General features: G+C 43.2%; 1 protein-coding gene across 1 annotated transcript in view; it reads left to right on the top strand.

Annotated features, from left to right (window-relative positions):
- PITPNC1 (phosphatidylinositol transfer protein cytoplasmic 1) overlaps positions 1 to 19,963 on the top strand; it is a 208,855-nt gene that overhangs the window by 126,533 nt on the left and 62,359 nt on the right. The window contains exon 5 of the mRNA XM_070392896.1: positions 10,989 to 11,060. Within this exon, the coding sequence (XP_070248997.1) occupies positions 10,989 to 11,060 (72 nt within the window). The remainder of the gene's footprint in view (positions 1 to 10,988; positions 11,061 to 19,963) is intronic.

The following is a 19,963-nucleotide window of genomic DNA, read 5'->3' as shown; positions in this document are numbered from 1 at the left end:
ATTCTAGTACCATTTATAACAATCATAAAGACGGTGTATAGCCTATTAAATAAGGGAAACACACTGGGTTATAAAGTTAAACAGATTTTTGGTATTGTAGGACTTCTCGGAGCCTTTACTAGTCTAACATATATTGTGAATCTCCAAAAGGGAGCTGTATCATGAAACATTTGCCACACTTATTTGTTCCTGTGACCTTGGATTTCTCAAAGCCAGTCTTATAAAACTTAGGGGAACTCCAGAAGCTTCTCTCAGGGTCAGAGCCATGATTTGCTCAGTAACCAGGCCAGTGGATCAGTTATATTTTGGTTAATGTCACTTTTCTCTTATACTTAAGTGGGCTAATATGTCACCTGAGGATTATTGTTACTCAAATGCCAGTTTTTGAAGAACTCCCAACAAATGAAATTTTTTTTATAAAGAATTAGAACCTGCCGATACCGGTTTGGCTCAGTGGATAGAGCGTTGGCCTGTGGACTGAAAGGTCCCCGGTTCGGTTCCGGTCAAGGGCATGTACCTGAGTTGCGGGCACATCCCCAGTAGGAGGTGTGCAGGAGGCAGTTGATCGATGTTTCTCTCTCATCGATGTTTCTAACTCTCTCTATCTCTCTCCCTTCCTCTCTGTAAAAAATCAATAAAATATATTTTTTAAAAAAAGAATTAGAACCTATAAGTTCCGTTTTAAGCCGTCTGATTCTGTTAGACCACAAAGCAAAGGCAGCGGCATATTAGGATGACATTGAGCATATGCATTCTGACTTATTTCAGAAAATGAACTGCTTGTATGGGTGAACAACTTGCAACCCAGCTTATTCACAGATGTGCCTTGGTCCTGTGCAGGACTAGAATTTGTTTTCATACCTCAGCAACCCAGTAGATGAGTACCTGGTGTAGCAGGAGCCTTGGAACATCAGTCAGTGTTGTCTGTCTGATTTATCCCATGTCCATTTGCTCTAGCTGTTCCCAGGCTCTTTGTACTTCAAAGAAAATTAATTCAGCCTGGGGGCGGGCAGGGGTTGAGGGGCGGGGGGGGGGGGGGCGGGGGCGGGGGGCACAGGGAGAGAACAGAGAATAGGCTTCTCTATCCTAACATAGCATTTTTAAATTGTTTATATTTTTAAATATCACTTGGAATGACTTTACAAAGGGCAATCATCAGAGAAAAAATATTTGTTTAAAGGAATTTTCCATAGAAGATTTTACCAGAGAATTCTCCTTTCCTTGTTTTCTGTTTTCCACCTAAAAATTGGATTTCTCTTCTACAGTTTGTTAATGTCTATGGAGTTGTGTTCAAGTTAGTGAGGTCAGAATAATACAACTGGAAAAATTTTGTGGGGCAGATTGCTATAAAAATAAAATAAAATGCACATAACTATAGTTATGCTAATATATTAAATTTTAGTGATTAAATAAAGTCATTGCAAAATTGCCCTATATCTTTTGACCTTTCTATCACTATGATTCTCTGAACTACATGATAGTATATATTTAAGTGAGGAATTTGCCCAGCTGGTTAAAAGGGAGATTCTTATAGTTTTTAACTGAATCTGGAGGTTTCCAAACTGGCCATATGCCAATGTATATTTGGGAAGTCACATCAATTTGTTCCCATCTCTATTATTTACATGCATTTCTTTTTCATTTGATGTGGCCTGCCTGTCTCTTTAAATTCGTGTCCTGCCTTTATTGTGTGTGGCTATCAATATTCATGAGCATCCTCTGCTTATTGCTGCCTGGACAGGTCCAGCCCTACATTGTATGAGCCTGAACTTAGTTTCTCTGCCTGATTTTCATGGAAGTGGAGGTAGCAAACCGTGTCCCCATTGAGAAAACATACTTTCATTCATGTATTTGCTCCCTATCCCTCCTGGCCTTGCTTCTCCAGTGGGTGCTGTTACTCATCGTGCCAGAGGATGGGAAGAGGCTCCATCAATGAATGAACTACTGAATGAACAGAAGCTTCTGTGCAGGGTGCAGGCTGATGAGAAGCAGCCGAGAGGCTGACGTTCATTTCCTCACTGTGGACTGGACTACACATAGCTGTTTTCCTGCTCTATTTCCATGCTCTGCCTTCCTCTCAACCCACCCACTTCTCTTCCTGGTCCACTGCTCTTGGAGACATTTTTCTTCCTGTGCTGCCTATATTTGGAAAAAATTTTCTCGTTTAGTCTCATCTCTAGAATTTACATGCAATTCCTGTTCTTTGCTTTAAAATTCTTCTACTTTTTAAAACATCTCCACTTGGGTTCCTTTTCTCACTTCTCTGGAACTATGTTCTTTGCCATTTTTTTCCCAACTACCCTGTCACTATTTACTACCCACGTTATCTGTGGGTAAAGTCATATGTGGCCCCCGGAACCCAGAACAGCAAAGGAAACCTAAATATCTCCTGTTATTTCCTTTGCATTTTTTCCTGTATGATCGAGATTCTGAGTAGATGGGAGACAGACAGACAGACACCTTATTGAAATCGTTATGTGTATTAAAGATATTCCCTGCACAAAAGAAAAGTTTTACATATGTTACCTTATAACTATAGGGCCAATTTTCTATCAAACTGGAAGGATAGCCCGGCCAGCATGGCTCAGGAGGTCATGGTTCGATTCCCGGTCATGGCACATGCCCAGGTTGTGGGTTCAATCCCCAGTGTAGGGTGTACATAAGGCAGCTGATTGGTGATTCTTTCCTATCATTGATGTTTCTCTCTCTCCCTTCCTCTCTGAAATCAATAAAACTATATTTAAATAAAATAAAATGGAAGGATAAAAATCTCCTGATGAAGAATAAATTTAAAGATACTTTAAGATCTAGGTGTCTACCAACTGCCTCTATATATAGACTCACCACCGACCATCCTCTGTTTTACAAACAGCACAGCCCGGATTCCTAGATAATAATAAACCCTACACTCCAGGCCTGACTTCCCTAGTCCCATGGAGCATTCTGGGTATAAGTCTCCTGTTAGTGAGATATGGAACATTTGCAAATCCAGTTTTATTAATGATCCCATCTCAAACTGAAATTCCCTGGATAGCCTTAGATTACATTTAATATGACAACAAAGAATACGGTACCAGAGAATCGATGTCTTCAGGGGAATTCCATTAGAGAAAAGGTCAGGTCTGTATAGAGCTTAATTGATAGCAGGGAACATGTGTTGCGTGGAGTCGGAACAAGATGGCCAGGGAGGAATGCATTGAGTTCCAGATGAAAGCTAAAAGGAAATGATCTTTTAAAAGCATATGAATACTTCATCTACCCCAGGCCAGCTTCTCAACTCTTCCATTTAACTTTCTTCATTCCAAGCCTCCATATAAAGTTTGCCCTCAGACGTGGAAGGATACCGGCTTGTGATCCGGAATGAGGCATTGAGTTATAGGGCTCAATCACTGGTTTTTAAACTTTACTTTTCTTGGTCCAGGAGGTTCCTTGGACATGCCCCACTGGCCATGTCGCTTCTAGCATTCTACTTGAAGAATAAACTCTGATGTCACTTAAATGTAGCTTGAACTATTGAACTGTGTCACCTCTCAGATCCTGCCCTGTGTTAAAATTCCATGAACAACACTTGAAGTAGTGATTGCCAAACTTTCTGGATTTTTACCCCCTCCATCTACTTATCAGTGCTCTTAGAATATGCTCTTAAGTTAAAGTGGACTAAAATTAAGACAATTTTGAGAACATCTTGTGATTTCCATTACACATAATAGAATTTGGGATATAATTGATGTGTTTATTCACTTTTTTAATTGGATTTGAATTTTTCTGATTACTGGAAATAGATTTTTATTGTAAAATCCAAACATTATAAAAATGTATAGCATAGAAAATAAAAGGGCCCCATAATTCCCACTGTTCTCCATAATATTTTGATGTCTATTTCTCTATTTTTTTCTGCATAATATATCAACCATTGATGGGTGTGTTTTTTTCTCTTTTTACAAAAATAGGATCATCCTGTTTTACACTTCGCTTTTTTAATAGCCTTAGAGTCCACCACAATGTGCTTAACCAACCTTCTCCTGTTGGACTTGGGTTTTGTTCATGTCTTTTATAGGACCAAAAGTGTGGTCATGAATGCTTGTTCATTTGTCATATTTTTTTACACTTGAGAATTCATGCCCTTCCTGGAGTTCTGGGTAGGGATTTAAAAGCACTTCCACAGTAGGAACTAACTTAAGCCATCCTATTGTCACTTTGAATTTCCGAAGTCAATAATTATTTCTCCAGTTTATCTTTTGGGTAATTCCTCTTTTCCTTCTTTGGGTTTATTTGAAGCAAGGACATCTATCATTTGACAGATGCACACACACTTATTTTCTCTGCTCAGTGGCCACAGGGCATACTGAGAAGCAAAGCCTGTGCCTTAGCCCTCAGAACCCCCGACTGAGTACTCAACTACACTAGAAATACTCATGTACCTTATATATCAAATACTTCCAACAGAGCCTGATGCTAGTAAGTACAGTATCATTACTACCTCAGTGTTGGGTCATGTCTGTCTGGCCCAGACTGGACATGGAGAATGCTGACAGTGTTTACCTCGGATGGTCATTTTGACCCAAAACTTCTTGGGGTTAAGAAACACCTGGGCCATATGAGGAGAACCTGGAACCCTCAGCAAATCAGCAGGAGAGGGGCCTGGAATCTGTTTTTAGCAAGCCCACTAGATGAGGCATTATTAGGTAAGTTTTAGAAATACACTGTTAGAGAATATATGATTTTTTTTTCTTAAATATATTTTATTGATTTTTTACAGAGAGGAAGGGAGAGGGATAGAGAGTTAGAAACACCGATGAGAGAGAAACATCAATCAGCTGCCTCCTGCACACCCCCACTGGGGATATGCCCGCAACCAAGGTACATGCCCTTGACCGGAATCGAACCTGGGACCCTTCAGTCCGCAGGCTGACGCTCTATCCAGAGACAAACCGGTTAGGGCGAGAATATATGATTTTATTTTACTTGGTAAACTGGTGTAAGGTGGGAGTAATACCTGTTCGAGTACAGTTTTCCCCATACACTGGGTGCTGTGTGGGTATAGGATGACAATAGTGATGATCTTCAAAGTGAAGGGTGTACATCCTTCTAAAAGTTTTGCCACTGCATGCTTCTGGGGTGCAGAACACTTCACAAGCCTCAGACTCCTGCCCCACACCCATTCTCCACGGCCACCAGCCCCTCTCCCTCTGCGGTGTGGAGACTGCAGCCAGGGCTTCCAGCACCATCCAGAAACTGACGGTGGAATGCTCAGCCTGTTTGTCCCTTTCTCTTTAAGACTTGCTTGCATTTAGTTTTGTTCTAAGTGTTTCTTATTGCCAGAGCAACCCTAATCAATCACCGGACTAAAAATAGCTCTTTCATGTTTCCAAAGCATGTCTGTAGTGAATTGGAAATTCAGCTCTGCCATGCATTTTGCATATGCTGCTTCCGTTTCCCGACACTGAACCTGGGCGTGCTTTGTCTGGAAATTATTCTTGCAGAGGCCCAGGTACTTCGCTCATCTTTCCTGGCATTCTCCCTGACTGCAGATTCCCTCATCACTTCCAAAAGGCACAAGTGCTAGCATTTAAATGTTCAGCAGAGAACTGCCGAACTGCCGCTTTTCTGCACTTTTTGGTTTTATTATTTTATATGTATACTAGTGGCCCAGTGCACAAAATTCGTACACATTAAAAGGGGATTAATTAGAGGAAATATTTTAATGTTGCTATTTGCCCTTTCTCTATAATCAAAGTGTCAGAGATGAAAGAAAATTAATAAAATGTATATGAAAATCTTCCTCCTGTCAGAGTCTGGGGTGCACCGCAGGACCCAGAGTCAAGTCCCTGCCCACCCATGGTGCCTCAATATTGCACGAGACCCAGACCCAGCCGGCCCCACCCCTGTTGGGCGAGATCCAGACCTGGCTGGCCCCACTCTTGTCAAGCCCCGCCGGTCAGGGGCGCAGCCTCAGGTCCCCCAGGCTCCAGGGGACGAGGGCACCTCACTGCCTGTCCCCCGCTTCATCACACTGCTCAGTCACCACCTGCCCTCTACCTGGAAGCAGGGTTATCAAGTGGGACCCCGGGGCTCCCAAAAGCTGTTGTGTGTTTGTTATGCTGATTTTTTAAATGCTATTTCTTAATTTCTTTGCACCTCAGTTTTCATAAAAAGACTGAGTGAACCAGCAAGCAGAAAGCCTTTAGATCTAGGAAAAAAGAAAGTACACAGAGATCCTGGTGGTATGCTTGTTTCCCTGCATGAAGTTGGCAGGGAGTCTAGAGAGAGCTGGGAACGGGGGAGGGGAGAGGGCTGCTGTGCAGAAAAAGGAACTGCGAACCCTTCGGGAAAAGGAGGACAATGAGAGGGTGGACCTGGAAGATGTAATGACGTCCTCAACAACAGAGCAGCTCAGGGGCCAGAGCCATGCTGAAGGTGAGCAAGCTCTGTGTCGTGGCCACCACCCATGTCGTCGCCACCCCAGAAAGCCCACAGCCTCCCAATGCATCCTCACACCTACACGGCAGAGGCCCTCCCCCACCCCAGCTCTGTTTTCCCCCCCAGGTAGCCTGTGGGATTTCATTCATGGGAAGGGGTGCACCAGGTTGGGCCCACATTTCTCGAGTGACTGCTCTAGCAGACACTGCCTGGTCTTGGACATGTGTTATATCATTTAATCCTCACCCTACTGTGAGGTTGGTATTGTCTCCATTTTATGGATGAGAACACTGAAGCTCAAGAGAATTAAGGAATCTGCCCAAAGTCACAGTTTGTGAGAAAAGAAGCTGGGGTTTGATCTAAAGTCTGCTTCACTCCAAAACCTGTATTTTTTTTCTACTGAACCACCATGCGTCCTCCCTGTGGGCTAGCCACACGCTACTGCACCTGGACGCCAACTAATGGCAAGCTTAGTGGTATCAGTTACTAGTAAATCTCACCCTAGACAATAAACAGTGGCCATCGGTAAAGCAGATGACATCACAGGTGGAACTACTAAGTTAAAAAGAGTACGAATTCCCCATTGCTCTGGATGTGCTCCAGCCTCAAAGTGAGTATACTTTACTCAGATGAGCCAGATGGGAGATTTGGAAAGGAAGCAGTGGTTGGATTCTGGAGGTTGGGTGTTGCATTGGTTTTTGATTGCCGTGTAACAAATTTCCCACAAATTTAGTGGCCTAACACATCACAAATTTATCATCTCACATTTCCTTTGGGGCCCAGGTGAGGTGGGCCTTTGGCTCAGAACGTGACCAGGCTGAAATTGAGGTGTCAGCCATGGCTCTGGGCTCATCTGAGGCACAGGGTCCTCTTTTACGCGCGCTGGCTGTTGGCAGGGTTCCGTTCCTTTCGGTTGTAGGAAAGAGGTCCCGTTTTCTAGTTGGCTGGCCTCAAGGGATCACTCTCAGCTCCTCAGCTTCCAGACATGGCAGCTTACTTCCGTAAAACCAACAAGGGAACCTCTGCTTCTTCTAAAAACAAGTCTCACAGCCCAGCCGGTATGGTTCAGTGGTTGAACGTCAACCTATGAACCAGGAGGTCATGGTTCGATTCTTGGTCAGGGCACATGCGCAGGTTACAGGCTCGATCCCCAGTGAGGGGCATGCAGGAGACAGCCAATCAGTGATTCTCTCTTATCATTGATGTTTCTATCTCTTCCTCTTCCTTCCTCTCTAAAATCAAAGAGAATCATTGAGATATATTATTATATATATGCCTAATATGCAAATTGTCCCCTCGGGAGTTCAACTGGGAGACCGAGAGTTCGATTGCTCACTATGATGTGTGCTGACCACCAAGAGGCGGTGCCGAACGAAGGAAGGCCCCAGCCAGCAGTTGGAAGGCTCGATCAGCCCTGATCACCAGCCAGGCCTAGGGACCCTGTGCACTAATTTTGTGCACCAGGCCTCTGGTAGAAATATATTTTTTAAAAAAACAAACACAAGTTTTATATAATGTAGCATAATCTGATCACTTTGGTAATTTAATCAGATGTGCTGCTATCCCATATTATTAGGTCTTGTCCACACTTAAGGGGAGGAGTGATACAGGATCTGTATCCCAGATGCTGGGAATCTTGGGGTCCATCTGGGAACTCTGTCAACAGGAGTGTTTTAGTCTGCCCTTCATGTTGTTGTGGCCCAATGGGACTTGAACCGCTCAGTGTGCCATAGAGCGTATGAGTCTCCTGAATCCCTTAACATCCAGTTTTAGCCACTGGGTGACACGCCCAATGTCTCTCTCCTTGAAGTTCTGTCAGAGTTCCCAACCTTTTTTCCTTTCCTGTACTCCTGAGAGCTAAGGCTCCATGAGGATCAGTGGGCCTATTTTTAGGGATGCTAACCTGCATGGGAAAGCAGAAGTTTATCTCATCATGGACATCTTAGTGGAAAGGTTTTAGTGACAGCTCTGAATAGGCCCGGAGCCACAGATGTACCTGACTTTTAACTTAAGACAGGTACACTCTCCAGGGCTCCGAGTAACAGCCACTGAGTTCCCAAGGGAATTATCGGCCCCCAAACCACTGCAGTAGGAGAAAAATGCTGACCCTCCTGGAGATGGCCTGTCTGATCTGGTCCTCTCGCTGCCTTGCCCGCCAGGTGCACTCACAGCCTCTGGCAGCCTTGCCATTCTAATATGAAAATAACCCAAATCCTCAACTCAAAAATAACATCTGCTGATTTGCATAAGAGTTTTTATTTTCCTAATCGGGTTCAATACCCAAATGCTAAGATTCATTTGTTTGACCTTAGATAAATGGTTTAGAGGTTCAACCAATAAAAAATCCTTGTGGGGTTCCACTCCGATGCACCCAGCCCAGTCCCCATGCTGCACTGCTCTGTTCTTTTGCCAGCTGGTACTGTACTCAAGTTGGATTGACTCTCATATGAATTATGGGTTAAAAAGGACAAATCTGCTTACCTGAAGGCTTGTTGCTTTGAAAAGGGTCTCGGGCAGGTACATCTCCCCAAGTTCAAGGTTGATGGAGAGCTCTACTGTGGGCTCCAAGCCACTGAGTCCTCAGGGTCTCCATTCCCAATGAGCAGCCCCTCCTTGGAACCCCCTAGACCTGGGAGTGAGGGCAGCAATTACGGAGTGAGAGATTGGAGAGAAGACTGCAAGGAAGGTGTCAATGAATGAAATTGCAGGGCTATGTTCTCCATAAAGGCAATTACTGGGATTGTCTGGTTCTGAGTTTCCTTAGTCACGGTTCAGCTTGTTTGTTTCACCGGATTGAGATAGACGAGTGCCAAATCACACAGGTGTGTGGCATCAGGAGAATTTTCAGTGGCACATCCAAGGCCCCTGCGTTATTGTACAGATGCCTCAGGGTCTTCACTGGGCTGAAAGGGAGCCATCCGCACACGGGTGAGGATGGGTACTGTGGGTGAGGGTGGGTACTGTGGACTTCTGGATTTTAGATAATGCATTATCTCTGTTTACTTCCTATGCATGAAGTAGTGAGGTGGTTTTCCCACTTGGGTGAGCATCAGCAAGCCCTGAAGGGCTCGTTAAATACAGAAGGGCTCCCAGAGTTTCTGATTCAGTGGGTCGTTTTGGACCCAAGAATTTGCAATTCTAATGAGTGCCAGGCGCTGGCGGCGGCGGCTGCTGCTGCTGCTGCTACTAACAGTTCAGAGACCCCCACTTCGAGAATCAGTGGGGATGGACACTGGGACCAGGCCACCAGACCTTCAAACCCAACTCAACTATTCATTGGCTGTGTGATCATGGGCCATTTTCTTAACCTCTCTGTGCCTTTGTTTCCTTCTCTTTAAAGCAGGGTAATAATAAATAGTACCTTGTTCCTGGGATGGATGCAAGGCATAAATTAATTAGAATTTAGGCCAGTGCCTCGGGTCGAATCTGTGCTCTGGGGACTGAGCAGATCAGTCCAACTCTCATTTCCCCTAAACCTGCAGCTCCCAGTGGAGTTGCTGGGTCATTTTACCAAATTGTCTTCAATCCCATTTCCGGTGGCCAAGAAAGTTAATGCCCAGCTTGGTGCCAGCAGGAGGGAGGTTACATCAACATCTATAAAAATCCTCTTGTTGGCCTGGCCAGTGTTGCTCAATTGATTGAGCTTCATCCCATGCACCAGGAGGTCGCAGGTTTGATTCCTGGTCAGGGCACATGCCCAGGTTGCAGGTTCAGTCCCCAGTAGGGGGCATGCAGAAGGCTGCTGACCGATGTTTCTCTCATTGATGTTTCTCTTCCTTCCTTTCTCTGATATCAATAAAAAAAAAAATTTTAATCCTCTTATTAAGCTACCTTAATCTTTAAAATCTCGCTGAATCCATAGAATGTAACTCAGTGAAACTGGGACACTAGGGCGGTGAGCATTCGGGGTTCCTCTCCCCTGTGCCGTCAGGACGAGGGGCTGCCTTTTATGTCAAGCTCAGCTGTAGCCTCATACGGAATGCTGACTCTATGCCCTTGATTTTATTTAACCCTCACACTATTAGGTAATAATTATTATCCATGTTTTAATACTCTTAGGGTTCAGAAGAGTTCATCAATTTGTCTGTCCAAAGTCACATAGCTATCAAGGATAAACCCAAACTAAAAGCCAGTCTCTCTGACTTCAGTAATGTATGACCTTAAGGTTCTGCTGTGCCCCCTGTCTAGCTTTATATGAATGTTTATAAAAGGGTAAGGCTGGGTCCCCGGGTTCCAGCAGTGATCGCTGTTGCCCAGAGGTAGGCCCAAAGCTGGAATTGCCTCTGATTCAGGTGTTTGCTTCTCTCAATCCTTTTGAAAACATCCTCTTCAGTGACTTGCCTTCCATTGCTTGGCATTCTCTCCAGCCTGACTTCTGGATGAAATTTTGTGTTCACGTTGCCAAAGGTGGCTTTTCTTGTCTGAATTTGGATATTGACCTGGTATCTGAGCCTTTCTGGTTGCAAACAGTGTTCCCAAGCAAGTGGTCAGAAGAGCATCCAGAGCCTATATTGAATATGCGAATAGAAAAAAATGGTACGCTAATAAAACCTTCTCTTTTTCCATAGTGTTCCTTCTTGCCGAAATTCTCCATTCATATAGAAACCAAGTATGAGGACAACAAAGGAAGCAACGACAGCGTGAGTAGCCCCCCACCCCCACACCCCTCATGCCATACTGTGTTCTTGCCTTTGGGCTCTGAGAGCCATAGTACTTTTCAGGCCCTTGTGTGTCCAGGGCCAGCAGCAAAATCTGTGCCTGGGGCCTCAGAGTTCTGGCTTTGGTTTCTGAGGGCTAGTGACCTGGGATTCCTTTCTGGATTATTTTGTTATCTAGTTTTTCTTCTCATTTTTACGTGCAGGATTTCTGTGACCTGGAGTGATTGTCACTGGGGGCCTGGAACTCCCGGATTTGGTTGCAGATTATTGGGTTGAACACATATTTTCTCATGTTAACATTTATTTATAGAGATGAATGAATACAATTAGATATACGTGCACATTCTACATATATTATCTGGACTGTCCCAGCTCAATGCCTTTGCCAGAGTTTCTGGAACTTTCCAGAGGAAAGGAGAATGTAGGTGGCAAGGGTGCTCTCTCCCCAATAAGTTCAGGGTCCCCAGTGGTTAGCATCCCCTAGTGCAGTGATGGCGAACCTATGACACACGTGTCAGAGGTGACACGCGAACTCATTTTTTTGGTTGATTTTTCTTTGTTAAATGGCATTTAAATATATAAAATAAATATCAAAAATATAAGTCTTTGTTTTACTATGGTTGCAAATATAAAAAAATTTCTATATGTGACACGGCACCAGAGTTAAGTTAGGGTTTTTCAAAATGCTGACACGCCGAGCTCAAAAGGTTCGCCATCACTGCCCTAGTGGGTAGTAACTCCAATGGAAAAGTTTAGGATCCTCTCCTTGTCAGCAACCTAAAATCAGAGGTACTGTGGTGGCCATTTTCATCAAGACCTTATTATCTAAAATGGTGTTGCAGGATGTTTAACTTGAACCCTTGTAAAACAATGGCTTTTTTTCTAACTGAAAAATTAACACATGGTTAATAAAACTTGAAAAAATATAAAAGAAGAAAAAGGAAGAAAGAAAGAAAAGAGAAGAGAAAAAAAACAGTACTAATTCCATAATTCAGAGATGACTACTATTAGCATTCTGGTTCATGTTGCAGATTATTGATGAATTTGTTTTTTAACCATTTCTCCTAAAATTGAGCCATATAATATGCTGGTTTTTAACATGTCATGAAGTGCCCTTCCCAGTGTGTTTTTTAATGACTGCACTGCATTCCGTACATATATCCCTTGAATAACTGCCAATCACTGGACAGTGAAGTGGGCTTGAATGTCAGGAAAAGGGGGATGCAGATCAGATATGTTTGATCCGCTTTGCCTGGCACATTGTAATTTTTTTTTAACATCTTGTAGTCTTTCCACACAAATTCTTCTTTCTCTTTTTCTGTAGGGCTCTGTCCTCATGCATAGTTAAAAACTCCTCCATTTGTGAAGGTCTAAGGAGGTCACGTGGCCTCACTGTGATCCCCATAGGTTGTTAGGAACAGCATAATCTTCTGCGTTATCTTCTGCTTGGTTCAAATAGCCAAAAAATCCACATTATTACCATTTATTATCTTGTATTTCTTTTTGGCAGGTGCTAAGTTCTTTTCACTACTCTCCTAGGAATTTAGCTTTGTTACTCCTCTCCTAAGAACTTAAAATACCAAGTTATCCATCTAGAATCAGCAGCATCCCCTGCCCATGGCCAGGGCCGGGTCTCTCTGAGGCTTAGGCCAGCCTGCAAAAGAAGCACGAAACCAGGGGCATTTGTGCAGAGTCCTTGTCGACACAGTGTGCTTCCTCTGGGAGAAATTCGAACTATTGTACCTGCCGTACCTCCTCCCTAACTACCACTGGGTTAGCTCCCTATCTCTCTGTCATGGCACCCAGCTTGCCCAAGTCCACATCCCACCATCTTGTTACACAAAAGAGGTCCTGCTGGCTGATGTGGCTCAGTTGGTTGAGCATCATCCGGTACATCAACCAAGAGGTTGCCGGTTCGATTTCCAGTCAGGTTGTGGGCTCGATCCCCAGTAGGGGGCGTGCAGGAGGCAGCCAATCTTTCTTTTTCTTTCCCCATCCCTTTCTCTTTCAGAAATCAATAAAAACATATTTTTTTTTTAAAGAGGGCCTAAGCATGCATTTGCCCAGGTTCCCATTTCAGCACTCTGCCTGGCTCTGCTCCTGAGATCCTAGGTCTTGCTTCTGAGGCCACTGGACCAGCTGTGCCAACCCCAGCTTGGTTAGACTTCTTTGCCACCTCGCCTTCCTCTCATTTACATATTCAGCAGCAGCTGTTGATCACCCAGCTGGTCCAAGGTTGGTCCCAGGGAGCCAGAAAAGGAAGACCTTATTGGTTTTCATTCATTTCATTCATAGTTAGTTAATGCTTTGAAATCAGACCATGAGAAATATATTGTTATGTAATAAAGCTTACTTTAATTATTAAAAGACTGGAGGCCTGGTGCATGAAAATTCATGCACTGGGGCGGAGGGAGGGTGTTCCCTCAGCCTGGCCTGTGCCCTCTCGAAGTCCAAGACCCTTAGGGTAATTAATGTCTGACTGACAGCTTAGGCCCGCTCCCCGGGGGATCAGGCCTAACCTGGCAGTCAGACATCCCTCTGGCAGCATGGGAGCCCTCAGGGAATGTCGGACTAACGGCTTAGGCCCTCTGCCCCAGGAGAGTGGGCCTAAGCCATTAGTCAGACATCCTTGGTGCTGCTGCGCTGCGGAGGTGAGAGTGGCTCCTGTCACTGCCGCTGTGCTGGCCAACCATGAGCCAGCTTCTGGCTGAGTGGCGCTCCCCCTGTGGAAGCACACTGACCACCAGGGGGCAGCTCCTGCATTGAGCGTCTGCCCCCTGGTGGTCAGTGCGCATCATAGCAACCAGTTGTTCCCGGCCATTAGGGCCAATTTGCACATTACCCTTTTATTATATAGGATACTTTTGTCCCGGGATTCAGAACTGGAAGCTTAAGCAGATGGCCTGTGCTGGCATGTTCTTTTTCTGTCCGTGGATGAGGATGCGGTTTTTGGTGGGAGACAGTTGCTAAAGAAAACAGTGCAGTAGTGGATATTTCTCTTCTCACTGCTTGTCCAAGTTATTTAATAAACTCACTTTCTTTCTTTGCATGTTCTGGGTGTATAGTCTTATCATTCAGCTGCCACTCTTCATACTGATGTCTGCAACCTGTTTTCTCCCCTACTTGCCAAAGATTGAATGAAATTGATGACAAGAAGCAATGAATAAATTGAAAGACGCTAGTGATAATCATATTGATTAGTGATTGAATAGAGTACATGTTGTTATCCTATTATCATTGACCATGTAAGCAATATTTTTTCCATGACCCAATATCTAGTTTTTTAAAAAAAATTTCATGTTGAGATGACTAGGTTTAAATATCTTCTCCTCTGTGTGAAAATAAAACTTGTCTATTTACGATTGTGAAGACCTGTAAATTGTGAATCCATTAACCAGGACACAGTGGGGAAGTTGTCTTAAATTGAGGTCCATTTATTTTATGCACAAACTGACGAGAATTATTTAAGCTGTAATTAGTGCTGGGGATGATGGCACCATGCCAAGTTCAGGTCCTGTTGTTTGCCCAAGGCCATAAATCTCAATGGGGAGAGCCAGTGCTTAGCACGCATGATAGCTGCTGCCAGGTTACTGTCGTTCACTGGGGTTAATGGGGGCAGCTTTGCCTTTACTTCCTCTTCCAAACAAAGCAGGCACCATTACAGTGGTGGTTCTCAGCTTGGCTGCACATGGGCCTCACCTGAGAAGTTTAGCGATGGCTCATGCCTGGGTTCCACTCCACTGGGATTTAATTGGCTCTGGGCGCAGGCTGGTCTAACTAGTCAACACACATGAAGGGCAGAGCATTATCCCTCTAGGAAAGCTGAATTTGTGAATTGGGAGTATATGCAGTTTTAGAGTCTGCCCTCCAGTTAAACCTGGTAAGTCCTCTTTGGGGTGGGGTGTAGGATATTCGATTTATAGGATAGATCACCACCCATTTGAGGATCTAGAGCTGGGGTAGGGAATATCCAGCCCTCAGGCCATATAAGGCCCTCAAAATCTTTTGGCCTGTCCCTTCCAAGACATTAGGGGTGAGTTAATTAAATGTTTGACCAAAGATAGCAGGCTAATTTTTTAGTTGATAATTTTGTATGGCCCCATGAATAGTCTTATAAATATCCAAATAGCCCCTGGCAGAAAAAAGGTTCCCCACCCCTGATCTAGACAAATAGTTCCCCATCATGACTGATAGTAAAGTCACCTGGGAAGCTTTAGCATTGATGCCACCATCCCTCCCCCTGGGATTCGGATTTCATTTGTCGGGGGTGGGGTCCAGGCATTAGGATTCATAACACTCCCCCAGGTGAATCTGATGGGCATCGAGGCTAAGAATATAAATTTTAAAAAGATACTAAGTACTATTTAAAAAACCAATTGTGAAACTTAGGATATCGGATTCTCTAACTTTCTCCACTTCTTCATACCCCTGGAAACAGAACAGCTTACAAAAAGCATGTTTATAACCACCACCACCACCACCACACACAATAAAAGGCTGGAAGGCACCATATTTATTCTCATTAGCCATTATTCCTGAGCAGATGGAAAGAATGTGTCCAGTTGAGTTCCTGGAAGCAGGAGGCTCTGTCCTTCACAGAGCTCTCCTTGGAGATTGCCTAAAAGTATTTGGAATTGATTTAGTGTCTAGCTCAGCTGTGTTGTGATGAAAGAACACAAAGTTGTTCTTTGTGAAACAAAATGATCATTATTGAAGTCCCAACTAGTTGACCTTAAGCAGTGGAATCTTAGTTTTCTTATCAAGAAAATAAGAGTAAATAATGTGGAAGTGCCTGGCTGGCATGACTCAGTGGTTGATCTATGAACCAGGAGGTTACGGTTTGATTCCTGGTTAGGGCACATGTCCAGGTTGCGGACTCGATCCCCAGTGTGGGGCGTGCAGGAGGCAGTTAGTCAATGATTCTCTCTCATCATTGATGTTTCTATCTCTCTCTCTCCCTCTCCTTGCCTCTCTAAAATAATTTAAAAAATATATCTTTTTAAAAATGGTAGTAGAAGCCAGATCACAGAAGTCCTATGAGACAATGGCAAAGAGTTTGAATTTTAGTATCACAGGAAGTTATGCAAGGATTTTAACCGAAAGAGAGAAATTAGATTTATGGGTTTTTTTAAATAAATTTTTTAGTTTGTAATCTTAAATTTACACTAAAATTGCAAAGATAGTACAGAGAGTTCTCGTATACCCTTTACCCATCTTCCCCTACTGTTAACAGTTATATAACCACTAGAGGCCCGGTGCATGAATTCGTGCCCAGGTGGGGTTCTGCTGGCCTGCCCCAATTGGGCTGTTTGGGCCAGGCGGGCCGGGAGGAGGGGCTGCTGGTGGTTGGCTGGCTGGCCTCACCCCCTGGTCGAACTCCCGGTGGAGGGAACAGTTTTCATATTAGCCTTTTATTATATAGGATGATACATTTTTTAAAACTACAGACTTTATTCACATTTCACCTGTTTTTGCACTAATGTCCCTTTTTCTGTTTTAGAATCCATTTTAGGAAACTGTGTTACACTGGGTGGTTTATGTTTTTAAATGTTTGCTGTGGCCATTCCCTAGAGAACGGTTGGTAGGATCGCAAGTAGGGAGTTTGGTTGGCAGGTGATTGCAATAATCCACACCCAAGATGACGGTGGCTCGGGCTAGAGAGATGGCAGTGGATAATGAGAGGAGGGATATGTATATTTTTTTGGAAACTGACTTTCTGTTGGTATTGGTGCATGAGAAGGGGGCAAAATAAGGATGACCTCAGGGTTTCCAGCTTTGTCTATTGACCCTGAGTGGTGGTGGTGCCGCGGCCGTGGTGGGGAACAGTGGAGGAGAGGCCGGTTATGTGGGGAGGAGCGCTATTTGAGACATAGTCAGTGTGAGGGACCAGTGAGACTTCCTAGTGGACATGGCAGGTAAGGAGTTGGATATATGAATCTGGAGCTTAAGGAGAGGTGTAGGTCGTGATTCAGAGTTGAAAATAAGTGAGGTTATCTAGGGAGAGGGGTGACAGAAAAGAGAAAGTTCTAGATACTCCAGGACAGAGAGCGCCTAAGGAGGATGGTCCCATGGCTTTCAAGTCCAGCTTCTGATTATTATCTCTTCTCCTTGATTATGACTCCTGTTCAATCACTGAGTAGCACTTCGTTTTAGGGATTAGACTATCTCATTTAGTTAACTACGAAGTCTACCTGAGTTTCTTCCCCTGCGTGGACACCCCTTTTGTATGAATTAAATAAACATTACATTGCGTTGACTTGGCTCAACTTAACATTGCCTTGGAGAGGTGGCCAGAAAAGGTCCTCTGCAGACCTCAGATAGCTTTCGCTGAATTTACCAACTGACAAAGGGAACCTTCCAGGGGAGCTCTGCTTATGGAGGATTTGTTACTATAATAGTCATCATGGAGTTTGTTTCATTATTAGTATTAGTTGTTTTTCTTTAAATATATTTTTTATTGATTTTAGAGAGTGGAAGGGAGAGGGATAGAGAGATAAAAACATCAATGAGAATCATTGATGGGCTGCCTCCTGCATGCCCTCTACTGGAGATGGAGCCCAGAACTCTGACCTGGAATCAAACCATGATTTCCTGGTTCATGGATCGACACTTAACCACTGAGACACACTGGCCAGATAGTTTTTTTGTTTTGTTTTGTTTTGTTTTGTTTTGTTTTACATCAAGAGGGCAATATGGATGGGGGGTAAAATAATTCATTTAAAAGATGCCAAAGTGAATTTTTAAAGTAGAGGTGCCAGTGAGTACCGTAGAACCCATATTTACAGGTGTCTGAAGCTGATTATCTCCTCCTTTAAATGGCTTCTAATTGAGAATTATAGAAAGAAAAAAAGCACTTGCTTTATTTTTAGACATGATCTCTGCTGTCTTCAACTCTTATAGTTGTTTTTAACCTGAGATTATTATAACCAGCCACCTACAAAATCTGCAGTTTTCTCGAATAAATCGGTACGTGCTAAAAGAAGGCTGCACAAGACACCCCATTTGCAGTTTCGAAGGATTATTATCCACTTTGGTCCATGAAGTGGGAAATCAATGGCCTTCTCAATCCATGTCTAATAGTGTCATTCTGAGGACAATGGAAAACACATTCTGTTTGGTCCCTTAAGATGTCGCCTTTGCTGTTTGTGGTACAATTTGTGCTCTGAGAGCAGATTTTAAAAAAATAATGTTGGCAAGATGAGCATCTGTCCATCTCTAGGAGGAGCTTTCTGTCTGGGTATAGTCACAATGCAGGTAATCTCTGCATTCAGAGAAGCTAGAACTTACTGCTAGTAATAGTTACTATTAATAGAGATAGCTTACAGTACTCTTTGCTTTCTGTTTAAACCTGGTTCGCCAGTGCTGTGATGAACCTAAAAACGGCCGGCAAGCTTATAGGCATAGCCCATGGACACGGGAAGATGGGGGAAAAAAGGGGGGAAGGGGATATACTTTAAAAAGTATATTTAAAAATAAACAAACCAACAAAAATGGCCTGCCTGTGCTGACCTGTTGGTACTGAGGGTTAGGAAGAGAGTTAACCAAACTGGTCAGAAGCAGCATGAAAGGGACTAGGCAGAATCACAGTTAGGAAACAGAGGTCAGAGCTAGAAAAGCAATACCAAGTATCACGTTCTGGGCGACCGTTTTACGGCTACTCTAGTAATAATAGACTCAGACAAGAGTCATGCATGGAAGCTACCATCATTGAGTGAAGCAGTATTGGGGAACCAGAATTCACACTGCCTCCGAGTATTAGCCCAGATTTATGTATTAATTACCAACAGTGGAGAAATCTAGTGGATAACATCAAGTAAGTCAATTTTCATCACCAATAATAGGATACACTGACATGGTGTGCCGTCCATTGTGACATACTGAGGACACCATCATCTATTGATTATCCTTTCCAAAATGTGTAACCTGGATTCAAAAAAGGAGGAAGCAATCAAACAAAGCCAAATTGAGGAAAATGCTACAAAACAACTAGCCAGAACTCTCCAAAAAAGAACATGTCATTAAAGACCAAAAACAATTGCCCTAGATTAAAGGAAACTAAAGTAATTCAACAACTAAATGTAATGTCTAATCCTTGATTAGAGTCTGGATTAGCAGGGGGGATGGTACAGGGAACAAGAAAAGATATTATTGGGACAATTGGGGGGATTTGAACATGGACCATGTATTAGAAAATAGTATGGTATAATATTGAGTCAATATTAAATTTCTTGCTTGTGATCATTACCTTGTGAATATGTAGGCAAATGTCCCTGTCCTTAGGATACATGTTAACATATTCAGGAATGAAGTAACTTATTCTCACATGATTCAGCCAAATACTTTTTATTTTTATATGTATTTTTGTTCTTTTTACAGAAAGGCTTATAAAAATTAAAAAGCTATTCACACATTGCAAAGAGATAACTTACTCAAGGTTACATGAGTCTTTTGTTTTTGTTTTTCTGTGCCATGAAGCAGAAGTTTTCAGTTTTCTCTCTCTTTTGAGTGATATCCTCAAAAGAGGATTTCATTAATGAAACAGGAAAAAATAGCCTAATCATAACTATTGTCAGCATCATTGTTGATTCTACTCATCCAAAAGATTTTAGCCAGGACAAAATTTGAACAAAGAACAATGAGGTGGGAGAGCCATCATACCAGATAACAAAACCATATTAAAGGAGTATGGTATTGGCACAAATACAGAAAAAGACCTAAACTGATAATGGAAGTTTGACATATAGTAGATAAAGCATCTCAAATCAGTAGGAAGACAAGACATTGAGTCATTTTCTCAGAAAATGGCATTGGGTTCATTGACATTTCCTATGAAAAAATAAAATATTAGATCCCTGCCTCACTCCACATTAAAAAAAAAATAAACT

Source organism: Myotis yumanensis, unplaced genomic scaffold (genome assembly GCF_028538775.1).
Source record: "Myotis yumanensis isolate MYYU_CA2020_CCGP unplaced genomic scaffold, mMyoYum1.0.hap1 SCAF_16, whole genome shotgun sequence".
Taxonomy (NCBI): Eukaryota; Metazoa; Chordata; class Mammalia; order Chiroptera; family Vespertilionidae; genus Myotis; species Myotis yumanensis.
Note: the sequence above shows the minus strand (reverse complement) of the source record. Positions and strands in the feature narration are given on the sequence as shown.